Below are 22,501 nucleotides of genomic sequence, written 5' to 3' on the forward strand. Positions count from 1 at the left end.
AGGCCCTCACTGGGTCTTACCCAAAAGAATTATTTAATTTGTTTCATGTCGTTTCAGGGTCACCCCCGTTTTCAAACAGATATATCTGTTTTAAAACGGGGGTGACACTGAAACGTCACAAAACTAATTGAATAATTATTTTGGATAAGACCCAGTGAGGGCCTTCTATTTTTCGCTATTATATATATACAGTATAAGAGCCGACTACAACAGTGCAAATGTTACCTTGTATACCGCCTATGTTTATAGCGCTGCGGAATCTGATGGCGCTCTACAAATACCTGATAATAATGTCAGTAGAATGTCAGTAGCTAAGTAACTAAGAAAATGTGCTTATGTTCTTTCTGTAGGGGGGATATAAATAAAATTGAATTTGTTACATTGTATCCTTAGATGTTAAATACATTTGTGCTATACATTATAGCAACTGTAATATAAAATTATTTATTTTTGAAAATATTTTAGACACATGAATCATATGTTAATTGCATAATTAATCAGTCTAAGTTAACTAAATATATGCATAGTACTTTTGTATGATGACATTTTAATTGTTTTTCTTCTTTTATGACCTACATAATCTGGATATATTATGTGTTTCTCTTTTCATGTTTTAATTCCTATTTGCATCATGTGAATCTGAGAGACTTTAGCCACACCTACAGCCCAAACCTGCTGAACAGTTCTGCATGAATTTTGATATAGAGTAGCTTTTTATTTTCTCTCATTGGTTTTAGTTTTTCCATATTTCAACCAAATCTGTCATGCAATCCTGGCTTATATATTGGTCCAGTAGGTATAGAAATATGTAGATAAACAGACTGCACAATCTGAAAATGCAGGTAATTTTCCATAGATAAAATTACTAACATTTAGGAGAATCTAACCTTTCACTTTAAAGTAGGAGTGGCACATATTTAGTAGGGGGGGGGGGGCATTTTCACCAAACTGATCCAGAGAAATGTGCTATCAATTGTATTGTGATTGTGTTAAAGGGACAGTCTACACCAAAAGTGTTCTTATTTAAAAAGATAGATAATCCCTTTATTACCCATTCCCCGTTTTTGCATAACCAACACAGTTATATTAATATACTTTTTACCTCTGTGATTACTTTGTATTTAAGCCTTTGCAGACAGCCTCCTTATCTAAGTGCCTTTGACAGACATGCAGTGTAGTCAGTGAAGACTCCTAAATAACTTCATGGGAGTGAGCACAATGTTATCTATATGACACATGTGAACTAGCACAGTCTAACTGTGAAAAACTTTCAAAATGCTCTGAGCTAGGAGGCGGTTTTCAACTGTTTAGAAATCAGTTTGAGCCTAGCTAGGTTTAGCTTTTCAAAAATACTGCCAAGGGAACAAAGCAAATGTGATGATAAAAGTAAATTGGAAAGTTGTTTAAAGTTGCATGCCCTATCTGAATCATGAAAGTTTACTTTTGACTTTACTGTCCCTTTAACATTAAAAACGACTCATCAGTAACTGTTAACAAACAGATATTTATCAAACTATAATTCATGATCAACCCCTATATTAAATTTGATGTTATTTGTTGTTTTATGTAATAAATAAATTATATAAATGTAATAGAATGCTGAATTGTATATATTTATTTATTATTTACTTTATTCTTCAAATTTAGAATAAAATAAGAATTTACTAGAATGTAATGCCCACTAAATAAAAAGTTCACAACGTAATACATGTAATAATATTTTTTAAAAATGATGCTGTCGTTAAATTAGCAAACTATAAAAAAGAAGTTTTGACCTTTTTCTGGTTGACTTTTCATATAATGAACAGAAAAGGTTTAACATGTAATTGTAGATTTGCTTTTCTGTTTTTAGTGCTAGATTGGAATGAAATGGATACAAATTTCAGGAGGTATAAAATCCTGGATTTTATTGAATTTGGAAGTTATATAAATGTTATATCTAACTTTGTTTTAGTATATTTGAGATGAACAATTTTGGATACTGACTAGGCTAAACTAAACAGAGCTGACTGACCATATAATGCTTAAAATGACCTTACTTGAGTATTTTTAACAAATTTTGTTTATAATGTTTATAATAATGTAATCCGCCTATAAAAAAAAGTGATTGGAGAAGTTTCAGAATGAGAAGACCAAGCTCTCAAACTTCTCTATGCATCGTCTAAACACAGAAGTTGTCTGCTGAAAATACTTTGCATATTCAGCCTGTTTACATAACTGGTTTCACTTGTGTAAATGTTGGCTAAAGAACTAAATTTCCTTTTGCTACTTATTGGCCATATTATATTGCCAGAAGTATGTGAACATCTTACCATCATACCTATATGAGCTTGTTGGACATTCCATTCCAAAAACATGGGCATTAATATGGAGTCCCATTCCCCCCCGAGTCCAGCCCCCCCCCCCTCACCTCTTTAGAGAAGGCTTTCCACAAGATTTTGGAGTGTGTCTGTGGGAATTTCTTCCCATTTAGCCAAAAGATAATTTGTGAGGTAAGGCAATGATGTTGGACAAGAAGGTCTGCATTGCAATCAGCATTACAATTCATTCTAAAGGAGTTCAGTGGGGTTAAGGTCATGGTCTCTGTAAAGGCCACTCAAGTTCCTCTACACCAAACTCATTAAACCATTTCTTCATGGAGCTCACTTTGTGTACTGGGGCACAGTCAGGCTAGAAAAGGAAAGGTACTTCCCCAAACTCTTGCCATACATTTTAAAGCATTTAATTTTATTTGTATCCATTTAAAGGACATGAAACCCAAATTTATTCTTTCATGATTCAGATAAATCATGCATTTTTTTAATACTTTTTATTAGAGAAGACACATAATAGTACATTCATAATACATTATACATTGTAAATTCACAGTGATCTTTGCAAAATGAAATTCACATCATACAAGATAAAGTGGTCTGCTTGGACTGGCAGACTTTTTTCCCCCATAATTCCATATTCCATCTGGTGGGCAATTGTCTTTAATGGTCTTTTTGACTATACATAATATGCTTTCAAATGTCCAGTCCACAGAAGTGTCAATAATAAATGGTAACAATACCATGACCATATACGTTGTTAGAAAAGTGAATATAGATATCATGATGTATTTCAAGAGCTTACTAATCTGTTTATATGAGATATGTCGAGTTATAGAGAGCAGAGGAAGACCTTGGTAGTGCAATTTTATGTACCTATATGAGTCTCTTTTCTATTTTCTCATTCTTAACTTAACGTAACAAGTAATCAACAATAACCAATTTGCCTAATCTAAATTAGCTTCTTTCCCGGACTATAATAATACCCATATTTTTTATTAAAATCCTGTCTGAATTATGTGCATATGAGAGAGGGGAGACACACACAAAAAAAAGGTAGGAGGAGGGAGGGAGATTGTATAACAGGTCAAAAAAACTTCTCAATAAGAATTTCTTCCGGTGTATGATTTTCATCGGAGGGTACCAGTGTGTCATATAGTATCGCCCATTCACCCCTCCGGACTGCGGATAGCATAATTTTAATGCTGCGCAAATGGCTTAAGAATTTGGTGCTGCTGCTGTAGAGGCAGGGTACTCAAAAGCAGTTTCCACTTACGTAAAAAGGGGAGGTCTATTTTCCATGTCTAAGATAGTATTGTATTGTTCAACAAATCAATGTTTATATAAATAACGTTTAAATTGCGTCAAAGTTGAGGGTTTCCCGGTGCGCCAAAGGGTGAGTATGTAAAGTCTAGCAAGTAATGTGAATAGTTTCAATAATGTATGAAATTTGGTACTGATGACTTCCCATTTGAGTAAGTACATTTTGGTGATGCCAGTATTGTATTGGCCCCCAGAAGCGGAGCATGCAATTTTAAACAACTTTCAAGTTTACTTCTGTTATCAAGTTATCTTTGTTCTTTTGATATATTTTGTTGAAAAGCAGGGATGTAAGCTCAGGAGCGAGCACATGTCTGGAGCATTATAGGGCATCAGTTTTGAAAGAATATTATCCATTTACAAGAGCACTAGATAGCAGCACTATTTGCTGCTGTGTAGTGTTCCAGATGCCTACCTAGGTATCTCTTCAACAAATAATATCATGGGAAGTAAGCAAAGTTCATTAGTACATGGGAAACTTTATTAAAATTGTATGCTCTGTCTAATTTACAAAATACATTTTTTGGGTTTCATATCCCTTTAAGATGACCCATTACTGGAGCTAATTGGCCTAGTCTAAACCCTGAGAAGCCCCATAGCATTATCCCTCCTGCACCAAACTTTACCGTAGGCACTATGCATTCTGGTAGTGTCAGGGTATTCACTATTACAATCCTGTCCCTTTAATTCTGAATCCTCTTTTCCTATTTAAGTCCCCTCCTCTCTATGCTCCTCGCTTGGTAATTTGAATCAGTTACTTTATGTGACTCCTCTCTGAAGACACCTAGCCTTTCCTCAATCTGTGGGGATTTCTTACTTGTTGCTTTGAAACTTTGCAGCCTACATTAATCCTTCATTGCTGTGTGCCGGTGTGCCTATTCTATTACTTGCAGTTTCTTAGGAACCAAAGGAGCTGCTTTCAATTCCCTAACTGTTACACCGGGTGGCTGTGACGTCACACCCGGCATCTCAGCGTGTCTGCAGCGCGTGTACCGCGCTGTGTCCTTTCTACAAACAAGCATTCAGGATACCGTAAGGTTTTCATCTGGCTCTGACTTAGCCTTCCAAATAACCATCAGGAATTGGTCTGTATATTTTATTACTCTATTTGGATATCATTATGTCTCTCAAGTAAGCAAACTACTTAAGCACTGTATTCAATGACTGTTACTATCACTAAAATACAGGATTAACTTCAACTGCCTGTTACATTGCCTACTCTGTTTGAACTGCTGCTTGATTAACATCATTTGCTGTGACCACCTTGAACCTAACTAAGTGACTTATCGTTTGTTACTATCTTATCCTTGCATAAACTATATCTGATAACATAATCCAAAATATCATTCTAACTACCTACTCTATCTATAGATACTCCTCCTATCTGTTGAAATACAGGCATCCTGTAACCTGGTTGCGTGACAGCTCCGTTTTCACTCTGTACCCTGCAGTAGTGACCCTCAGTTCAATGAGCAAAACCGGATTCCTATAAGTTAAATCTGTGTGAATCCAAGGTTTGGTGTGAGGCTGAGTGGTCCTACTATAGCGGATACTAGGTACCTAAACTTATTTACCACCTGTTCTACCACATATCTTTACAGAACATAACATATTACCAAGCCTAAAAAATAAAAGTACCTCTATCCACTATCATGGAGTTGAATGAGCTTTCCAATAGAGTGGGTTCTCTAGCACAAAGTATGGATAGTATGTTACAGGGTTTAAGAGAGATACAAATTGAGAACCAGAATATTAGAAAATTTATTAAGGAGCATATGACAACTAAACCTTCTACTTCTGAGTTTACACCGGAGCCTGTTGTAAGTCCGCCAGAGAAATTCTCTGGGGACAGGTCCATGTTCAGAGACTTTAGAAATTCTTGCACTCTTATGTTCACTTTAAAACCTAGGTCTTATCCTACTGACAGAATTAAAGTTTTGACGGTGATTTCTTTTTTGCGTGGAGAAGCTAAATCTTGGGCCAACACTTTCTATGAGACTGATGATCCCATATTAAATTCTCTTGATTCTTTCTTTTCTGCGATGTCCCTTTTATATGAGGATCATAACAAGCAGAATACTGCTGAAACAGCTTTGAGATCCTTACGCCAAGGGAAAAGGATGGTAGAGGAATACATAACAGACTTTAAAAGATGGGCTCCTGACACTTTATGGAACAACCCAGCTCTGAAAAATCAATTTCGCATGGGCCTCAGTGACTCATTAAAAGATGAACTTGCTAGAGGTATCATTCCAGATGTTCTTGAGGATCTCATGACTTTATGTATTGGTATTGACCGGAGACTCAGGGAAAGGAAATATGAAAAATCCATAACTGACATCACTCCTAAGAAATACACTCCCTATCATATAAATCTTCCTACCCATGCTACCAAGAATGTTGATGAACCCATGGATGTTGCTGTGATTAGAGGCCCTCTAAAGCCTGAAGAGAAAGCCAGACGCAAACTGCTTAATTTGTGCCTCTATTGTGCCGAAAAGGATCATGGCGTAAGGGATTGCCCATCTCTCCTTCGTCAAAAGAAGGGTAAGAGAGTGAGATTTAAGCACAATGTTAATATGGTTAATAATAATTTGCTTCATTTATCAATCCCTCTCTCGTTGCAGTGGGATCAGCAGAAGATAGACGTACAGGCCGTAATTGACTCTGGAGCATCTGGGAATTTCATAGATTTAGTTTTTGTTGATAAGCACAAAATACCACTAATAAAAAAGAGTGTTGCACTAGCCATCCGTTTGGTTGATGGATCATTTTTTAGTTCTGGTCCTATTTCACACCATACAGTTCCACTTAAGGTTACTTCAGACTCAGGGCATACTGAGTTAATATCTTTTGATGTTTTACCAAGTTCTGTCTACCCTATGATACTCGGTATTCAGTGGTTGTCTATGCATAACCCCACTATTTCTTGGACAGACTCTACTGTAGTTTTTGATTCTCAGTACTGCAAGCAATTCTGCACTGATTCTCATACACTTTGTCATATTAATGTAGAGACATTACCAGATTGCTACAAAGAATATGCTGATGTTTTTGATAAGGTTGAGGCAGCCACACTTCCACCACATAGGAAGTATGACTGCCCTATTGATCTCATTCCTAACTGCACCATTCCATATGGTCATATATATCCTTTGTCCCAACCTGAACTAGCACACCTTAAGGAATATCTAGACGAAAACTTGAAAAAAGGGTTTATACGTCCATCCACTTCCTCTGCAGGTGCTGCTATGTTTTTTGTGAAAAATAAAGATGGCAGTTTACGCCCCATTATAGATTACAGACAACTGAATAAATGTACTAAGAAAAACAGATATCCCCTGCCTCTCATTCCTGAACTAATTGAGCGCCTTCAGGGTGCCACCATCTACACCAAGCTCGATCTTAGGGGTGCATACAATTTAATCAGGATGAGAGCAGGGGATGAGTGGTTAACGGCTTTCCGTACACGATACGGACTTTACGAATACACAGTAATGCCGTTTGGGCTTTGCAACGCCCCAGCCACTTTCCAGTGCTTCATAAATGATGTTTTTCACGACCTTCTGGATGTATGTATTGTTATCTATCTAGATGACATTCTTGTCTATTCAGACACTTATGAAAATCATTTAAAACATGTAAAATTAGTTCTATCTCGTTTAAGACAACATCATCTCTACGCTAAACTAGAGAAATGTATATTTAATACTAACTCTATTTCATTTCTGGGTTACTGTATCTCTCCTACTGGGATTACTATGGAGACCAGTAAAGTAGAAGCTATACTCAAATGGCCAGTACCCTCATGTAAAAAAGATGTCCAGAGGTTTCTTGGTTTTGCAAATTTTTATAGAAAATTCATTAAAGATTTCTCACATATTGTTAAACCATTAACAACTTTAACTAAGAAACATATCAGGTTTTCATGGGATAGTAAAGCTCAGGACTCTTTCACTACCCTCAAGAATAAATTTACTTCAGCCCCTATTTTGCAATTCCCAGATCCCAGTTGTCATTTTACGCTTGAGGTTGATGCTTCTGAATTTGCAATAGGGGCTGTTCTATCCCAGAGGGCCTCTCAAGAAAAGCCATTACATCCTGTTGCATTCTACTCTCGTGTCATGAGCTCAGCTGAGATAAACTATGGTATTGGTGATAAGGAATTGCTTGCCATCAAATCCGCATTGGAATTCTGGAGGCATATCTTGGAAGGTACAAAATTTCCAATTACTATTTACACAGACCATCGTAATTTAGAGTATTTAAAGTCAAACAAGACCCTGACTTCTCGTCAAGTCCGCTGGAGCCTTTTCTTTTCACGTTTTGATTATGTGATCACCTATCGTCCAGGTTCTAAGAATCTTAAGGCAGATACCCTCTCTCGTATACCTCTTAAGCCACAAGATCATTTGACACCTGCCTCAGTGATACCTGCGGACAGAATCATTTGTTTAACAAACGATTTCTTGGAGACCCTAAAGCTGCAACAGAAGGAGGATTCATTAATAACACACCTCAATTTAAATAAACATTCTGATGAACTGTTCTATCATCATGATCAGCTATATGTACCCAAGGATCTCAGGAATCAACTTTTAGCAGCAGCTCATGATTCCTCTTTAGCAGGTCATCCTGGCGTACATAGGACTCTTCATATCCTCTCAAGGAATTATTGGTGGCCCAAAATGTCTGATACAATCAAGCAATACATCAAAACATGTTTTCTTTGCACTACTAAAAAACATCAACATACACGTCCCTACGGATACCTTCTATCTCTTCCAGTACCTGAAAGACCTTGGGCAGATATTGCCATGGACTTTATTGTCGATCTGCCACCTTCTGCTAACTTCAACACTATCATGGTCATTGTTGATCTTTTTTCTAAAATGGCCCATTTCCTGCCACATAGAGGTCTACCCACAGCTCAAGAAACAGCTACTCTTTTCATAGATCATATTGTCAAATTACATGGTCTACCAAATTCCATTACTAGTGACAGAGGTTCTCAGTTTACCTCTAGATTTTGGGAACATCTTTGTAAATCCCTCAACATCTCTAGGAGGTTAAGTACAGCTTTTCATCCACAAACCAATGGGCAGACTGAGAGAACAAATCAAGCCCTGGAACAGTATCTCCGTTGTTACTGTTCTCTAGAACAAGATAACTGGCATTCTCTCCTTTCCACTGCTGAATTTGCTCATAATAACATGCTCAACTCCTCCACTAAAATGTCTCCATTCTTCCTTAACTACGGTTTTCATCCTTCTTATGACATTCAGACTCCAAAAAATTCTCCTATACCCGTTGTTAATGATAAAATCAATACCTTAGTGAAAGGTTTCGCCACTGTTAAACAACTACTACTCGATGCTCAAAAAGCTCAAAAACATTACTATGATCTACGACGTTCTAAACCTCCTGAATATAAGGTGGGAGATAAAGTTTGGTTAAGCACGAAGAATATAAGATTACAAGTTCCTTCCAAAAAGCTCGCTTCACTTTATTTGGGTCCCTTTGAAATTAAGAATGTTGTTAATGTGAATGCAGTCACTCTTCAATTACCTTCTTCCATGAGAATTCATCCAACATTTCATGTCTCACTCCTTAAACCCTATGCTTCTATCAGGGCTACATCTTCGATGGATACTTCTTTACTCATGTGACAGATGAGAAGGAGTACGAGATTGATTCTATTCAAGATTCTCGATACTTTCGAAACCACCTTCAGTATTTGGTCAGTTGGAAGGGTTATGGACCTGAAGAAGACTCTTGGGAGCCTGCTACTAATGTTATGGCTCCACGCTTGGTTTCCTTGTTCCATAGGAGGAATCCTCATCGTCCAGGTCCTTGATCCGCTGAGCGGCTCCTTGAGGGGGGTGTCCTGTCAGGGTATTCACTATTACAATCCTGTCCCTTTAATTCTGAATCCTCTTTTCCTATTTAAGGCCCCTCCTCTCTATGCTCCTCGCTTGGTAATTTGAATCGGTTACTTTATGTGACTCCTCTCTGAAGACACCTAGCCTTTCCTCAATCTGTGGGGATTTCTTACTTGTTGCTTTGAAACTTTGCAGCCTACATTAATCCTTCATTGCTGTGTGCCGGTGTGCCTATTCTATTACTTGCAGTTTCTTAGGAACCAAAGGAGCTGCTTTCAATTCCCTAACTGTTACACCGGGTGGCTGTGATGTCACACCCGGCATCTCAGCGTGTCTGCAGCGCGTGTACCGCGCTGTGTCCTTTCTACAAACAAGCATTCAGGATACCGTAAGGTTTTCATCTGGCTCTGACTTAGCCTTCCAAATAACCATCAGGAATTGGTCTGTATATTTTATTACTCTATTTGGATATCATTATGTCTCTCAAGTAAGCAAACTACTTAAGCACTGTATTCAATGACTGTTACTATCACTAAAATACAGGATTAACTTCAACTGCCTGTTACATTGCCTACTCTGTTTGAACTGCTGTTTGATTAACATCATTTGCTGTGACCACCATGAACCTAAACTAAGTGACTTATCGTTTGTTACTATCCTATCATTGCATAATCTATATCTGATAACATAATCCAAAATATCATTCTAACTACCTACTCTATCTATAGATACTCCTCCTATCTGTTGAAATACAGGCATCCTGTAACCTGGTTGCGTGACAGCTCCGTTTTCACTCTGTACCCTGCAGTAGTGACCCTCAGTTCAATGAGCAAAACCGGATTCCTATAAGTTAAATCTGTGTGAATCCAAGGTTTGGTGTGAGGCTGAGTGGTCCTACTATAGCGGATACTAGGTACCTAAACTTATTTACCACCTGTTCTACCACATATCTTTACAGAACATAACAGGTAGTTAGTGTTCTACTGCATATTCCATACCCAGATTCTTCCATTAGACTACCAGATAGTGAAGTGTAATGCATCACTCCAGAGAACATGTTTCCACTGCTCCAGAGACCACTGGCAGTGTGCTCTACACCTCTCCAGCCAACATTTGGCATTGTGCATGTTGATGTGAGGCTTGTGTACAGCTGCTTGTTCATGGAAGCCTATTTCATGAAGCTCCCGATGCACAGTTATTGTGCTGCTGTTGTTTCCAGAGGCAGTTTGGAACTCTGTAATGAGTGATGCAACAGATGATTGGCAATTTTTATGCCCTACTCGCTTCAACACTCGGTGGCCACTCTTCATGTTTGTGTGGTGTACGACTTGTTGCCTGGGCTGTTGTTACCCCTAAACACTTCCACTTCACAGTCAAAGCACTCACAGTTGATTGGGGCAGATCTAGTAAGGCAGAAGCTTCACAAACTGACTTTGGCAAAGGTGGCATCCCATGACAGTGCCATATTAAGTCACTGAGCTCTTCAGTACCACCCACTGCACTGCCAATGTTTGTCTACAGAGATGTTATGGCTTTGTGATGGAGTTTATGTACCTACTAGCATTGGGTGTGGCTGAAACACCTGAACTCAATAATACTTTTGGCCATATAAAGTGTGTGTGTACTGTAAATGCAATATATACAACTGCAAAGGATTATAGTTGATGTAGTATAGGTGCTTGTGTGGCTTATATGTAGATAGTTATGGGTTCATTTCAGGAATGTGGCTGATGATATTTTTATGTTTAAACAATATTTCAATTATATGGCAAAACAATCTGACCTGACAAGATTTTAACATTATCTCTCTGTTAATGGAAATGTAAAAAAGGGACATGAAACCCAAATGTTTTCTTTTATGTTTCAGATAGAACATGCAATTCTAAACAACTTTCCAAGTTACTGCTATTATCTATTTTGTTTCATTCTCTTGGTATCCTTTGTTGAAAAAGGATACTTAGGAAGGCTAAGGAGCTGCTGATTGGTGGCTGCACATATATGCCTCATGTTATCTGCTCACCCATGTGCATTGCTGTTTCTTCAATAAAACAAATTCGATATTAGGGGGCCGAATTATTAAGCTGCGAATGCAGTAGTTTCCATGCGAGCCTTCAGGCTCACCGGAAATAAAAGTTAAGAAACAGCAGTCGTAAGACCGCTGCTCCTTAACTCATCCGCCACCTCTGAGGTGGCAGATAGCAATCATCCCGATCGGATACGATACAAATGTGTAGGGGGCGGCATTGCACAAGTATTTCACACAAAATGCTTGTGCAGTGATAAATGCCGACAGCGTATGTTGTCGCCATTTATCGATGTCGGGTGGATATGATCCGTTACAGCGGATCTTGTCCGCCGAACATGATAAATCGACCCCTAGAAGTAAATTGGAAAGTTATTTAAAATTAAATTGGATTTCATGTCCCTTTCATTGTATTCTTTATTGAAATAAAAAAATATTTATATAGTTTTCTATAGCTAAAAAAACATCAATAAATACTTTCAACATTTTATAAAAAAATATTGCCATTTCGCTGTTTTATTTAATAGTACATCCATATTTTATTTGTCAGACATGAGAAGTCATTTAGGCTTTTAAAAAACGTGTCCTTATGAAACTTGCATTTGTTATATTTTCTTTTTTTCTTTTTTTTTTTTTAAAGAAAACAGATCCAATAGTTGGTTAAATCTGTTGGACATTTTAGACTGCATTTTACATTTTTTTTTTTTTTACTATTTTCAGAGTGGTCTTTTTGAAATTTCAAAAGTAACCATTTCTACTTTAGGAGATCAATTGGTTCTTTATCATTAGAAATGTATTAGAGTTCCTTCATTAAAGAAATGTATTATAAAATTAGCTCTTAAAAATGAATGTTGTGTTTTTGGCTTCTTTTGTATTATGATTTCTATTAGTGTGCAGTGATAGCACGGTAATCTTCTCTGAATTGTATTACTACAATAAAAGTACAATGATCACTTGTGATAAAAAGTTTGTTACTTAAAAGTGATAAAAACACACAAACTATGAAACAATGCAATAAGGATATGTGTTAAATGTGATTCCATGAGCTCAAAGTGTTTACAAGACCCCAGTGTTCAAGGTATATTCTTCTTGCCTCAAGAAAAAATAAATATAATAGTGAAGTACAGTTTATATGAGAACCAATTCACCCGAAACTGCCAAGGGGGCTACTCATGTATAAATGAGCCAAACCTGCTCTGGAGATGACGCACACCTGGTTTTATACTGAATTATAAATATAATAATAGAATATTGTGAAATTGCTGGGTCTGCTGAAAAAATAAATATATTATTTGTGTGGGTAGCCAAAAAGGCCATCAAAATTGGCCCAGGGTGAAAAAAAAAGCTTAGCAGCAAAAGGGTTAAATAGTGTTCTTTCTTTTATAGCAGGAAATTTCATACTGTATTTTGAAAATACAATTATGTCTTGATTATGAGTGGAGCACTGTGTATCGCTAGAGAGATAAGGGGTATTTTGCGGCTCTTTACACGCATCAGAAATAGCACACGTATTACAAATTGAAAGTAAACGCGTTTGCTTGAGCGCAATCGAATGTAAAGTTCATCTGGTTAGCGTGACTTTTGAGCTGTGGTTACACGAGACAAAAATTTAACAGTACAGTTACACTCATAATAACACTGTCTGATAAAAGTTATTAAAAATGTATGTACAGTATATGTGTATATATGTTTTTACAAACATATATACACATATAAACAAAGTGCATTGGAGCCCATTGTAGTCAAATAGAGGAAAACATGTAAAAACATATTTATAAAGTATTAATATATAATAAAGGGTGTAACTATGTATTTACTGTAAATATTTCAAATTCTTATGTTCTAAGTATTTATAAATAGAAATTCCTATATATATATATATATATATATATATATACTATATATATCCTATATATAAATATATATATATATATATATATATATATATATATATACACACTGTATATATATATATATACCTATATACAGTATCCCACAAAAGTGAGTAAACCCCTCACATTTTTGTAAATATGTTATTATTATATCTTTTCATGTGACAACACTGAAGAAATGACACTTTGCTACAATATAAAGTAGTGAGTGTGCATCCTGTATTACAGTGCAGATTTGCTGTCCGCTCAATATAACTCAACACACAGCCATTAATGTCTAAACCGTTGGCAACAAAAGCGAGTACATCCAAATGTGGAAATGTCCAAATTGAGCCCAAAGTGTCAATATTTTGTGTGGCCACCATTATTTTCCAGTACTACCTTAACTCTCTTGGGCATGCAGTTCACCAAAGCTTCACAGGTTGCCACTGGAGTCCTCTTCCACTCCTCCATGACAACATCACGGAGCTGGTAGATGTAAAAGACCTTGCACTCCCCCACCTTCTGTTTAAAGGGACATTAAACACTAAATACACGCTAGAAAGAATTATGCATTCAAAGAAAAGATTAGTCCATGACTAACATGTAGATGTATTTTTTTAAAGTTTCATTAGTTGTTTAAAAAGTGACAAAATAAGTGTAAGGTTTTAGTGTCTATAAAACACTGGGATCTGCCATGTTGTAACTTGTGGTACCTTCTCTGCTGTGGCCAATTAGGGTCAGTTATAAATAGGTCACTAGAGTGTGCAGCCAATGGTTGTGCTGGATTTAACAGTGTTCTGCACCTCCATTTCTAACAGGAACTGAAACGCTCACAATTTCAGAATGGAATTACAGGCAAAGAGGACAAAATAAATAATGAAAGTATATTGCAGAGTTGTTTTATTATATACAATTTATCATTTTATATTACTATCTCAAAGTGTTTAATGTCCCATTAAGGATGCCCCACAGTTGCTCAATAGGATTTAGGTCCGGAGACATGCTTGGCCAGTCCATCACCTTTACCCTAAGCTTCTTTAGCTAGGCAGTGGTCGTCTTGGAGGTGTGTTTGGGGTCGATATCATGTTGGAATGCTGCACTGCGGCCCAGTCTCCAAAAGGAGAGGATCATGCTCTGCTTCAGTATGTCACAGTACATGTTGGCATTCCTGCTTCCCTCAATGAACTGTAGCTCCCCAGTGCCAGCAGCACTCATGCAGGCCCAAACCATGACACTCCCACCACCATGCTTGACTGTAGGCAAGACACATTTGTCTTTGTACTCCTCACCTGGTTGTCACCACACGCACTTAACACTATATGAACCAAATAAGTTTATCTTGGTCTCATTGGACCACAGGGCATGGTTCCAGTAATCCATGTCCTAAGTCTGCTTGTCTTCAGCAAACTGTTTGCGGGCTTTCTTGTGCATCATCTTTAGAAGAGGCTTCCTTCTGGGACAACACCCATGCAGACCAATTTGATGCAATGTGCGGCGTATGGTCTGAGCACTGACAGGCTGACCCCTTCAACCTCAGCAATGGGGACAGCACTCATACGTCTATTTCCCAAATACAACCTCTGGATAAGATGCTGAGCATGTGCACTCAACTTCTTTTGTCGACCATGGCAAGGCCTGTTCTGAGTGGAACCTGTCCTATGAAACCACTGTATGGTCTTGCCCACCATGCTGCAGCTCAGTTTTATGGTCTTGGCAATCTTCTTATAGCCTAGGCCATCTTTATAAAGAGCAACAATTCTTTTTTTCAGATCCTCAGAGAGTTCTTTGCCATGAGGTGCCATATTGAACTTTCAGTGACCAGTATGAGAAAGTGTGAGAGCGATAACACCAAATTTAACACCCCTGCTCCTCATTCACACCTGAGACCTTTTAACACTAATGAGTCACATGGCACCTGGGAGGAAAAATGGATAATTGGGCCCAATATGGACATTTCCACTTAAGGGTGGACTCACTTTTGTTGCCAACAGATTAGACATTAATGGCTGTGTGTTGAGTTATTTTGAGGGGACAGCAAATTTACACTGTTATACAGGCTGTACACTCACTACTTTACATTGTAGCAAAGTGTCATTTCTTCAGTGTTGTCACATGAAAAGATTTAATAAAATGTTTACAAAAATGCGAGGGGTGTACTCACTTTTGTGGGATACTGTATAATCATCTCAGTCAAGAGTGCAGCTAGGCCCTGCTGTAATTACTTTATGTATCTGTGTGTGCATATAAATATTCTCCCATGATGACTACTCTTGAAATCCACTTGTAATTAGCCCACAATGTTAAATTATGCATAATTTAAACCTATGCAGTTCCTGTATTTTAACACTAAAACATGTAGTGTTTCCACTTCCCCAATGCAAGTGTTGGCGATGTGATGTTGCTTGCACAAAGACTGCAAGAAATAGCTGTGCAGAAGAATAGGGATAATGCTGAATGAATGGAACATAGAACCTGACCCAGCAGTGGAGAGTGGTGATGTTATGATATTCAACCTTTCTGTTTGGAGCACAGATGCTTTATAATGCTGTGAATCATTTGTGATGCATAAATTCATAAATAATATACAGTCCTTTAAATTATGTATATTACAACTCAGAAGTAGTGATTAAGGTTAATTATGAATCAACATTAGCTTATAATGTAACTTACACCATCTTTAATAACTGTTTCCATGGCCCTTTAATTTCTAAGCATTTAAATGATATGATAGTGTTTTGACCTGCAGGTATTCTTGTACAATTCTATGATTGCATACACTTTAGGCATAGACCCAAAATGTAATTAGCAGTGTTTTATGCTGTAGCGTTATGTGACACCCTGCCCAAGAGCCAAAACTTTGTTTGCGACTAGATTTTGCTACTTAGAATTTTAGTGAAGTGTGCCAATCATTTTAGATGTGGGAGATCTGTAGAGCTATTTATTTAAAACTGCATAAATTGTTTCTTTACTAGGGCAATGCTGGATTACTATGAGACTCTTTCAAATATTTATTTTTTTGTTTGTGCCTGTAAATATGTGCCAGATTACATTTAACTGCCGTATTTGTGTTAGTTGGTAAGCATTTAAGAGCAACTTAAAAAGGGCCTTTCAATTGTACACTTCCGTGCTGTGACAGGTTTAGAATACTAACTTTGTTTGCCTTTCTTTTATTACACAGTAACCGCACATATGTTAAACAAAACTAAAGTGTTTAATGCAACCGAAACCAAACTTTTATTGTAGAACATGACAGTAGCTTTGTTTGGAGTCTTGACTGTATATAAAGTGTTTGTACATTGTTATCAAGATAACTTTTGGGGCTACATTAAGGTTAAACATTATAAATTATATCTACACATAAATTAATGTACAATGTTTCTGTCACACCAAGCAATTTACACCCACTTCATTTTAAATAAAGTGGTGCAACACTGACAATGATCATTTTTTATTTGATCGCCTTTGGCAGTGAAATAGTGGCAGGAAATATACCAAAATGGGCCTAGATCAATACCTTGGGTTGTCTACCTAAATATATATATATAGTTTTGATAAATAAAAAGCAAGGCTCTATTTCTGTTTAAATGGAGTGATAGTAAAAAAACTAAACATTCTCTGGTATTTTGGTCAAGTTCTTTACTAAATTTCCCGGTAGCGAAAGGGTTAAAATAGTTAGAATTGTGGGATAGTCATACTGGTGTTAAAGTAGTTGTTTTGCCATTTTAATCTCATCTGGCACATCTCCCCACTCCCGTGCTCCAAAACACAGGGTATACATCATAACATCTCTACAAATAACGGCAAATTTGTACTTCTGTGAAAATAAAAAAATAAAAGCTAGCTATTTTAGTTACTTTTAGACAATTTTTCACCTCACATTCTTCCTAAATATTCCCTAGTGATGGAAACTGTATTGCTAACTGTTGTTTTTCTAAACAAATGCTTAAGTTGAGTATAATTAACACTGGCTTTTTTATTCTGTTTTCTTTTGCAAAGGAGAAAAACCCTACATGTGTACGTGGGAAGGATGTACCTGGAAGTTTGCTCGCTCAGATGAACTGACACGGCATTACCGCAAACACACAGGAGTCAAGCCATTTAAATGTGCTGACTGTGATCGCAGCTTTTCCCGTTCAGACCATCTAGCACTTCATCGGCGACGGCACATGTTGGTTTAAATCTGCAATGAGTTCAATAGCGTAAGAGCTGGGTCTCTTATCCAAAATAAATTCAGCAGGACTGAATCACATCCACAGTGTTACATACTGTAAGTAGGATGTCCCACCATGTCCAAAGTGAAATAACAAACAGGAAATGATGTGCCATGCTTCTCAATTTTTTTGAACTATAAACAATAGGCATGGATAATTCATTAAATATTCACACCCTAGAATACAATATAGAGGCATTCATAAAAAGGAAACAGGCACTTTTTATGCCCTGACATGCATAGTTTTAAATAGGATTTATTGTACATTTCAATTACATTTGGACGGATGTTTTTCAAGAAGTTCTCCTAATTTTCAAATACTGTATAAATAGTTTGCAAGATCTCTGAAATTTAAATTGAAAGCACATTTTTCCATTGGAAAATGTTTTTTTAAGTGACAGAAAAGAAAAAAAAGAGCCCTTTTATGTGCTATCAAGTGCAGGAAAATATTCAGGAAGAAGTGACCGTCAACCTAGCATCAACACAGCGGAAAAAAGCAGTGTTTTGGGATTTTGCAATAACCTCTGTAATGGTTTGAATTTACCCATAATTTCCATGAATTTGTGTGGTGCAGGGAAATACCTTAACTTTTGACATAAACACATTATTTAACTTGATGTCTGTGAACGTATATGGGACGGTAGTGAAGTACTGTATGTGGTTTGTGAATTGACTCAGCCTTGCCTAATGTTTTGTTGTTTTTTTTTCAGAAAAAAATATCTATTTGTCTTGAACTCCCCGAACCACTATTAATGCACACTTTCTCATTATCATATTGGACACTTAGACAGTTAAGAGGTGTTTTTTTTTTTTTTTTTAAATATACCAGTCAGTGGCAATGTATGGCTCTCCAAAATGGAGAGAACGTAGCTTAATCGGAGCACAAAACCACTGCACTTCTTGCTGCTAAAGAGCAATAATGACTTTCCTATAAGGATTTACTATACTGATCAAGTACATAGATTACATTTTTTTACCATATCACAGGAGGCCTTTGTCAAAACGTGTTGAATTTCCTATACGGATTATATTAATTATGACATATCTTTCCTTTTACATAACAAATTTAAAAAGTCTGCACAAGGGAAACATGTTTGTGTGTAAATTAAGCACGGCATTGGTTGTATTCATATTAAGAAACTAAGTGTTAGAATTGTCTTGTAAGGTGAACGGTTTTGTCTGAAAGGAAAGGGAACTTTCACCAGCTTTTATTCATAAAGCAATTTCAGATCTACCCCCTCCTCACTGTTTACACTATACATTTCAAATAAGAATTCTAAATGATCTTACAGCAGTTTTTATTTAATTTATTGCTAATGTCATTGTTCATCCCACTTCCTTTTATATTCCCTTTAAAAAAAGCAATATATTGGATGTTCAGAAATAATAATGATATAAAAAACAACAGTAACAGTGTTATTTAGAAAACCTTTTTGAATGCATGTATTTATATGCATTGTGATTTGCAGAATAAAGTGTAATTTCCTAGATAATTGTATGAAAATACCAATGACCATATTTTTATACTATTTAATCAAAATGGCCAGTAAAATGTTAAACGCATACAATGCAATACTAAAGAAAATAATTATTGTAATATCATAGATATATTTTCAAGCACATTGCTTACTGTCATAACTGTTGCAACTTTATATGTATTATTTAATACCTTAAATTATATCATACTTAACTGAACAGGAAATTGACAATTTTACATAACAATTAAAGAGTTGTAGATATAAAAAATAAGTTTTAACTTCAGTATTAGATAAATCATTATTATACATTTCTGTGATTTACCTTTTGTTAAATATTTTCTTTCCACAGTGTCTTTGTTTAATTTTTCTATTAGATGTATGCAACAGTACACGTTGAAGTTCAGAAAACTTAAAAATAGTTTTTAAGCAAAGGTACGTTGTCTTAGTAATGTTAAAAGGCTTAAAGGGATATAAAACCCACATTTTCTCTTTCATGATTCAGATAGAGCATACAATTTTAAGCAACTTTCTAAATGTAGCTACCAATCAGCAAGAGCTAACCATGATGCTGAACCAAAAATGGGCCGGCTCCTAAGCTTATATTCCTACTTTTTCAAATAAAGATTCCAACAGAATGAAGAAAATTTGATAATAGGAGTAAATTAGAACGTTGCTTAAAATTGCATGCTCTATCTGAATCATGAAAGAAAAAATGTGGGTTTAATATCCCTTTAAATATGTATTATTATGTTTTACTTTTTTGCACACTCTGGCCCCAATTTATCAAAGTCTGGCGGACCTGATCCGACAGTGCGGATCAGGTCCGCCAGACCTCGCTGAATACAGTGAGCAATACGCTTGCCGTATTCAGCATTGCATCAGCAGCTCACAAGAGCTGCTGGTGCAACGCCGCCCCCTGCAGACTCGCGGCCAATGGGCCGACAGCAGGGGGTGTCAATCAACCCGATCGTACTCGATCGGGTTGATTTCCGGTGATGCAGGCGGACAGGTTATGGAGCAGCGGTCTTTGTGACCGCTGTTTCATAACTGCTGTTTCAGAGGAACTTGATAGATAGGCCCCTCTGAATCCTAGAGGAAAATATTTACACTATGAAAAGTGACAAACAACATACTTTACAAAAATCTAGCAAACCATAGTAATGTTAAATCAATTTGTTATAGACCATCTTACACTTTCATGTGTGCTTTATTACTATGGAGTGTGGTTAGAAATATGCACAATAAAATATAACTTGATGGCAAACTTAATTTAATAATAGAATTGTTTAGTTGATATAGTAATAAAAAGCACAACAAAGAATCACTATAGAATCAAGAGTAAAATATTTTGTGATAAAATCGTTAAATATTAACAATGTTTACATTAAGGGTAAAAAATGTGATTTTACAGTTTTAGCTTGTCATGCATTTTATAGGACGGATGAAAAAATATGAATAGATTTAAAGTATATATTGAATTTTAAATATTGTATACAAATTAATGTCAGAACAGTTAAACTTCTCGATTCAGTTGGAATTTTACAAAATGTACTATATTACTTTATTGACAATACAAACATTTAATAGTATATATGACCATTTACAATATGAAGAAATATAACATTTCTAGTTTGCTGTATTTACTAAATAGGGAAGGCCATTTTTAACACAAACCTAAGAAATTGTTAATATAGATGTATTTAGTTAAGCAGTTCTTATCAACAAATACTATTTTTAACAGTTTTGTGCTTAATATCTGCTTTTATGTATGTAGCAGGTAAAACTGATCTTGAGCATAAAAGGCAATAGCACTCTGGGGCTGAACAATTCCAATATACTATTTAATATTCTTTGCAATATAAACTTGAACACCATGGTGTGTGTGTCCTGTTACAGTTGTGGAGTATCTATGAAAGCTGAATGGCACATATGTGCTCTTCTCTTGCTTGCCTGTAAATAAGAGTACACAGCACCAATCAGCTACTAAATATGCCCTGAGATTAGCATCTGAGTGTGTATAAGAATTGCTAAACTCTATGGTAAAAATGGTTAAAGGGCCACTTAAGTAAAAATTAAAGTTTCATGATTTAGATAAAGCATGCAATAAAAAAACAACTTTCGAATATATTTTCATTATCAAAATGTGCACATTATTTTATATTCCCACTTTCTGAGGCTCCAGCTCCTAGGAAGTATGTGCAAAGGTCCACTGTATATACCTGTAGACATTTTGTGATTGGCTGATGACTGTCACATGATTCAGGGTGAGGGAAAATTGGATTTACTTTGAAATTTGTCAGATAAACATTGCATTGTCTTTTTTATTGTGTATTTGTCATGGACTGATGTCTATTAGTGTTTTATATGACTGGGGATGCCCAGTGATACCGTTTTTTACTTTGTATTTGCACCCTTGCAGAATTGTGCATTATATATGTTTTTTCTATATTTATATTAATTAAGTCGTTTTCACTTCAGCATACATATGACTGGACATGAATTATATTTGCATACTGATTCTTTGTTAGTGCGGTGACATCAATATTTATTTCTGTTATTATTTAGGTGTCTATTCTTGAGTACATCTTATTTAGAGTATATATATATATATATATATAGACAACTGGAGAGCACTCGCACTTCTTGAGTCAGCTTGCCAGGGTGCATGCAGAAAATGAATATCAATAAACAAATGGCTAGCACTAACTGGTCCTTTTACTTATGTGCTTTTATTTGTGACGTTTCGGGGACCGTATCCCCTTCCTCAGAAGGTCTGAGGAAGGGGATACGGTCCCCGAAATGTCACAAATAAAAGCACATAAGTAAAAGGACCAGTGAGTGCTAGCCATTTGTTTATTGATATATATATATATATATATATATATATATATTACTAAAAACAATATCATATATATTTATTTAAGAATAAATAGAACATATTCTGCTTTGTGAAGAACATTGAAATGTGAAATTAGCGCACATGATTAAACGCAATCGGGTTAGCGCAGGAGTAAGGGAGCTAGGTTTTTTCCCACTTTTCACGCTTCATTGAAGTTTATGGGGGGAATACATTCATGTGTAAAAAAAAATTGCTCAATAGAAGATTTTTTTTAGATTTTTGCTTACAAAAGATTAACTGCACTACAATTACTATTAGTATTAATAGTACTTTAGCAAATACATAAATCGATTCAATGTACAATGCTGTATTGTAGAGTTCAATATGTACAATTTCTTAAGGCGTACAAAGCCCACAACTTGATCTTTGCATATTTAAATATTAATATTTTTAAATTTTGAACTTGCCAATGTTGCTTCACTTTATAAAAACAAAATCCAGTTTCTGTCTCTGTTTGCAATTTGCATCTTTCCTACGCCACTTTTACAATGCTAATAGTGTAT

The 22,501-nt window shown here is 36.0% G+C and overlaps 1 protein-coding gene across 1 annotated transcript in view; it reads left to right on the forward strand.

The window, feature by feature from the left end:
- KLF12 (KLF transcription factor 12) overlaps window positions 1–19,866 on the forward strand; it is a 451,426-nt gene extending 431,560 nt beyond the window's left edge. The window contains exon 6 of the mRNA XM_053707926.1: window positions 17,408–19,866. Within this exon, the coding sequence (XP_053563901.1) occupies window positions 17,408–17,589 (182 nt within the window). The 3' untranslated portion in view covers window positions 17,590–19,866. The remainder of the gene's footprint in view (window positions 1–17,407) is intronic.
- Window positions 19,867–22,501: the final 2,635 nt, after the last annotated feature.

This window comes from Bombina bombina, chromosome 3 (genome assembly GCF_027579735.1).
Source record: "Bombina bombina isolate aBomBom1 chromosome 3, aBomBom1.pri, whole genome shotgun sequence".
Classification (NCBI taxonomy): domain Eukaryota; kingdom Metazoa; phylum Chordata; class Amphibia; order Anura; family Bombinatoridae; genus Bombina; species Bombina bombina.